This window comes from Nannobrachium achirus (assembly GCF_963921795.1).
Source record: "Nannobrachium achirus genome assembly, chromosome: 5".
In the NCBI taxonomy this organism is placed as follows: Eukaryota; Metazoa; Chordata; class Actinopteri; order Myctophiformes; family Myctophidae; genus Nannobrachium; species Nannobrachium achirus.
In genome coordinates this window covers 45378134-45384512 of record NC_137814.1, presented here as the reverse complement: position 1 = coordinate 45384512, position 6379 = coordinate 45378134, and the positions used below count along the sequence as shown (strand labels likewise).

The following is a 6379-nucleotide window of genomic DNA, read 5'->3' as shown; positions in this document are numbered from 1 at the left end:
AGGGTCACTGCCACTGGAACTAAATATTTTGAGATGGGGGTTCGTGGCCAAATCCATATAATGTTTGGGGGTCCTTCACATGAAAAAAGATCCACTGACTGTAAATAGGAGGATTTAGAAGACATTTATAGAATCGTGTCAAAATATTCGAAAACTTAATTGCAGATCTACAAGCTCGCAGTGAGCTTGTATATCTGCTATTTTTCAATAGTTAAAGCACAAAATAATGTGTAATAATGCAGCCATTCACGAGGGGCCCACAGTGAGTCCTCGTACCCAGGGCCCAGAATTTGGTGCGACCCCCCTGAGCACCATGCTGTTGTTAATTACATTACCACAAGCTTAGCAGCAAGGCGGCCGCCACTGACCCAATTATTTCTAGAAAACATCAATTTCACAGTGTCTTTGAACAATGCCATCTTTGAGAGGCAGTGGAGGTTTTCACTCGTGCCGACCCATGTCTGATGTGTGTGTGTGTGTGTGTGTGTGTGTGTGTGTGTGTGTGTGTGTGTAGGTGTGTGTGTGTGTGTGTGTGTGTGTGTGTGTGTGTGTGTGTGTGTGTGTGTGTGTGTGTGTGTGTGTGTGTGCGTTTGTATAAGCGTGAAGCTTCCGGGGGACTAATGTGGCAGACCGCGGAATTGTGAGCCAATGGTGATGATGTACACATAATCAGTGGTGGAGAAAGTACTCAAATGTCTTAAGTAAAAGTATCAATACTGTAGTGTAGACATACAAAGGTAGTAAGTAAAAGTAGTAGTACAAGTACAAAAGTATTGGTATCAAAATGTACTACCAAAAGTAGAAAGAACTTAGCCTGGTTCCAGACCCTGAATCGCTAGCCACACCCCTTCAAAATGTGCTTTAGGTGTAAAACGAAATGTCAATTCAGGCTGAGTGTCAGGCTAGAAAGTACTCATTATGCAGAATGTTCCATACAGTATATATTCAAATGTATTAAATTTCATTTGAAAATAGCCCTATCTACAAGCTCGTTGTGAGCTTGTAGGTCAGCTATTTTCAAATGGCTGAAATGTATACAGGGCTGAAGTGGTTAATGTTTTGTAATAATAATCAAAATCTACAAAGTAACTAGTAACTAGTTTTCAAATAATTGTAGTGGAGTAAAAGTACTATATTCGGATCCGAGATGTAGTGGAGTGAAAAGTAAAAGTATCGGAAATTGGAAACACTCAAGTAAAGTACAAATACCTCAAAATTCTAGTACAGTATTTAGTAAATGTACGTGGTTATTTCTGTACACCACTGAACATGTACACATCCATCATGACTACACAATGCTACTGTAGTCATTCACTTGAATGGTTGCTAACAGCATATTCGGGTGCTCAGCCATTTATTTGCTCTATACCGTTCTGTACTCTCAAGCCCTATACCTGATATTCATCCCTATGCATTCTGTGTATCTCCTAATGAGGAACGTTCATTGTGTCGTTGAGCCCTCCTTTTACCCCTTTCAGAGGAACCGTATTTTCGTGGCCTGCAGTTTGTTTTGCGGCTCACGCTTTTTTCAGGCGTGTTCCCCTATATAGGCTACAGGAGCGTGCACGGGCACATCCGGAGTATGCGTTGTGTGGTGCTTTGAAAAAAAAAAAAAAAAAACGCCAGACACGCTTGTGGATCTGTAGGAAAAAAACCTTTCGTTGTTTTCCCCGCTTGCATTTTTATGATGTTTGAAGATGACTTTCCCTTCTGTTGGAGAGACATCTTGCCCCCCCCCCCTGCAGTATGTATATCCTCTTGGTTGGTACGCTGGTTTAACTTGCAAACAGCAGCACCTGCACCTTTGAGGATGTTCACCACTCAGTCATGTAGAGCAGAGGTTCCTAAACGTTTTAGCTCAAGACCCAAATAGAAATTAGACATTTGCCCGGGATCCAAAAAAGTGAAAATAGCCGTAGATCTTGTACATCGGCTATTTTTGCAAACATTTTGTTTTCTAATTTCTGGAATTTCTTAGATTTTTTTAATCATTGCATTTTTGGGGGATCCTTTTTCTTTTCTATGTTTAGACATTTACTCGTGACCCCTAATAATGTGTCTGCGACCCACAAATGGGTCCAGACCCACTGTTTGGGAAACAGTGATGTGCAGTATGTCCCTTCTTCTTTCACTGTCTGTATACATATACTATGTCTGTGGCAGCGGGAGTCAGTGATCAATGTTACATGCCTGTGCTGATTAATCACCAGTAAAGATCAGAAAACGGTGAGGAATGGTACTTGGCACTTTTATTGGTACCAATCGACTGCAGATGTACGTAATGTCTTTCTAAGTGGAGCAATTAAGACAATCAAACCCTTTTCGGGGGACATGAGATCAGCATTTGACTGGCTAGTGTCTAGTGCCGGGTGTTAATGTCTAAATAAAGCATTGGAGGAGTCAAGTGTTTTGCCCAGCTAATTGTTTTATCAAGACGAGGCTCAGACCCAACGGGCCATGGACAGTGATGTATTGAGGTCCAGTGAGGCGACTAACTGTGATGCTGAGTAATTGCCTCAAAGTGACCTATTCCTAGTGTAAGAAAACAATGATCTCATCATTCACCCACATCATAACCAACCGGCTCTTTTCAAGTGAAAAGACTTTTATCATATTCGAGGGCTGGAGAACTAAAACTTTAGGTGACAGAAGTTGGTGCTGTACCAATGTACACAAGACAAGAGTTTCCACCAAGGGGGCTATCTATCACATCCTGCAATTAAACTTAACAGTGAAGAACCAACATTAGACATGTGGCTCGAGCCTCAAATAACATTCTCCGTCGGCCACAGCTACTATTTGATTTACACGGACCGTGTATCAAACTAGGCTGCTAGTTTTAAGTGCTTGGCTTTTAAATGATTACCATACCTCTATAGGCAAGGCATCTTGGTTATGTAAGGACTGCATACCATGCCTTACCTGTGAACAATGATAGACAAGGTTGTATTTAAGCCTGATTTATACTTAGTTGCGCGTCGGTGTTGCATGCCGAAAATAGCCAGTCTACAAGCTCTCAACTGAGTTGTGAGCTTGCAGAGCGGCTTAGGCCTAGCAAGTTATGTTTTTGTTGACATAGACAAAGATACAGTTTTATTTCTGTCCTTTTTTTTCTTTCTTTTTTTCTTTTTTAAACAAGCCCAAAACTCCACAGACCAACCGCATACAATACAGAATCTAATCTGGCAAAACACTTTAGAAGACTGGTCTGGATTTGTTGTTAGACGTTGCCAGTATACCATTTCCGGGTCTGGGAAAATGTTTTGCAATGCATGCTTGTGTTGTGATATAAAAAATACAAAACAGCGGGCTTGTGAAAGCTCTCCAGTGTCTGTGGCAGGAGAACAGAGATCGTGATTCTTCCCGACTGTCTTGTCTGTGCGCTCTCTCGTGAAAGAGACGTCAAGTTTGATGGAGGGTGTACAAACACAGAGGTTTGCTCAACATGAGGCCCCGCCAGCCTGACGTAGCCAATACGTGTGGTCAAGGGATTCCTTTTAGGGCGGGGGGTTGAGGGCCCTTAAAGGCATTTGATCTATAGCACAAACTGCATTCTTACATGTCAACGAGTAATGTCATTTTTGCAGATGACTTTGGCTACAAGTCATATGACAGCAGTCTTAATTTGACATGAGACTAAGTAAACCGGTGGGCATTTCAAAGCCCTCTTAGGGAAAAACGTTGGTTGAGGGAAACATTTTGCGCAAGGTCCTGGAAATGAAAAGAAACGCAGGAAAACAATTAGGACCTTGTTCTATTATGTTCTGAGACCTCAGGAACTGTCACAAGGTGAAATCATAGTGAGTGATCATCTTACAATTCAAACAGATGTACTCACATGGGCTACGGATACTTGGAACTAACTGCGGTCCTCATAATCGGGTGGAGAAAGATGGTTTATATTATCGCAGGTGTAGGACTGTTGTAACATGTCTAAACTTTGTGCCTCCCTTTTATGCTCTTTCTCTTTCTGTCTGTCTCTCTCCCCGTCTCTCTCTCTCTCTTCCTTAGCAGAGTTTCAATGCTCCTCCACGTTCTAAGATGAAGTTATGGAAAGGTGCTACTTTTGCCTTCATGCTCTGCGGCGCTGCGCTCTCCCTCCTCCTCACTAGAAACATGGCCACTATCGGACAGTTCAAACCTACCAGGGTAAAATATCCACAGACATCCTCACTCTCATCGAGACCATCATCATCATCCCCACCATCATCATCATCATCATCATCATCGTCGTCATCACCATCATCAATATCACCATCGATGACCACAAAACCATCCTCCTCCTACTCATCGTTGTCTTCGTCGTCGTACCGACGAACGGGTGGTCTCCAGCGGAGAGCGAGATCGACAGACGGCATGAACTCTATCTTCACAGAGTGTAAGATAAACTGTTTTGGTCTTCCCTGTAAGCAACCTGTAAGATGAGATGCCACGTGAGGGGGCGTCCGGCAGGCAGAGAGCCCCAGTCTGTGTTGTTTATCTCACACATCTTTATGCCGTACAATAACCCATGCAGTCACTTAACACCTCATGGTTCACTGGCTGTCCATATGGCTGAGGGGCCGAAGGGGTTAGGTGGGCAGAAACCATAAAACCTTCAAGGGGCTTGAATAGAGGGATGATTTAGCCATTTTATTTCCGAAGGAGTGCCGTTTTAACACGACCCGAGCGGAACCTCCTCCACTTGTAGTTGTCATCTTAATTATCACGCCGCGTCAAAGCCATGTTATGCTTAACTTTTCGTTTCATCACGTTGAGATTTTAATTTAATTTTGTGCTGCCAGTGATAAGAACCTGAGGTTCTTCCTCATAACTCTATAGGAAGAGCTGTAACAATGTGACACTGTTGAAATTAATTAAAACTAGGTTGGCAGTACACTTAATCACACCGTTTCACACATTCTTGACCACAACTTTAAGAATGTAATTTAGATTTCAATGTACAGATTGTTATTTCGATAGTATATTGTTTAGACAGATGTTACGTAGGTTCTTGGTTCTCCTGGGATCCTTGTTAGTGTAGTTGCCCTAACAGGCCTAACACAATAGTACTTGTCCAACTTTCTTCCATTCCATCCATCTTTGCCGCGCTACTCCTCCCACAGTTATGGTGGCACGCACTTGGGCCATTTGTCAAATCGACCGTCTTCATCTGGACTCGTCTGCTTGCACTTTGCTAATGCGTTATATATAGTTTAATTTAAATTAATTCATTAGTGAATAATTATTTCCATTGACTTGAATGGGAAAACGCTAACATTTAACTGTTCCCAAATATGGAGATGACTTCATAGACCACATGAGACTGACACAGTATGTCCATATATGGGCATTCCAAGATATGGGCTTAATATTGATGATATCAGGGATCTCCATATATGGGCATAAAAGGGACAAGGGTGGAATTCACACTTCCACGGCAACCACACTTGCAATTTTTCTTATTGTAGTCGCTCTGGATAGGAGCATCTGTTAAATGCCTGAATTGTAAATCTAGAGTTTTAACATACACTGAGCTTTACACAGGACATTAACTGTACACAGAACACCATATTGTGATTATATCAGAAACGTGCACTTGCATGAGTCACTGAAGTATCACAGCCTTCCTGTGTACGTGTACTGTGAGTGTGTACACACTAAGATGTCTGATTCATCTCTCACACAGTTTCCAGGCTGTTCCAGAGCTTCACCGAGGGCGAGCTCCAGCAGGTCGTGGGAGCCTTCCTGGACAATAAGAGACGGCTGTCCCACCAGCTGTACAGGAGCCACACCCGGAGGACTAAAAGAGCCCGGCGGCCCAAGCCCTGCTCCCTGCGCGAGGTGGAGCTGACGGTTAGCGAACTGGGCCTGGGCTACGAGAGCGACGAGACGCTGCTCTTCCGCTACTGCAGCGGGAAGTGCGCCGGCCACCGGCGCAACTACGACATCACCATGGACCACATGAGGCGCTCGGGCTTCCGCAAGAAAGGCCGCAAGGACAAGGTGAGCAGCGGCCCCTGCTGCCGGCCTATCGCCTACGAACAGAACACCTCCTTCCTGGACAACAAGAGCCGCTACCACACCATTAAGGAGGTGTCTGCACAGGAGTGCGGCTGCGTATGAGGCAGCCGCGCTGCCGTGGTGGAAACCAGACAATTCACAACCTCCACCGACTCACTTGCTGCTCTCGGGCTCTCCGTTAAGTGTTACATGGATGCTAATAAAAGACAAGTGGAGGTGACTATGGAATATAAAGCTATGGCGACAACTATGGAATATATATATATAAAACCAAGGTGGAACTCATGGAATATTATGTAAAACCAAAGGCAAACCTATGATATATATATATATATATATATATATATAAAGCCAAAGGAACCTATGGAATATAGTC

At 43.5% G+C, this 6379-nt stretch overlaps 1 protein-coding gene across 1 annotated transcript; it reads left to right on the top strand.

The window, feature by feature from the left end:
• Positions 1-4017: 4017 nt before the first annotated feature.
• LOC308285112 (uncharacterized protein) lies at positions 4018-6105 on the top strand (the record flags this gene model as incomplete). The annotated part of the gene is made up of 2 exons (XM_080725830.1): positions 4018-4378; positions 5669-6105. Exons 1-2 carry the CDS (start codon positions 4042-4044, stop codon positions 6103-6105), a joined length of 774 nt encoding a protein of 257 aa, XP_080581956.1. The 5' UTR covers positions 4018-4041.
• Positions 6106-6379: the final 274 nt, after the last annotated feature.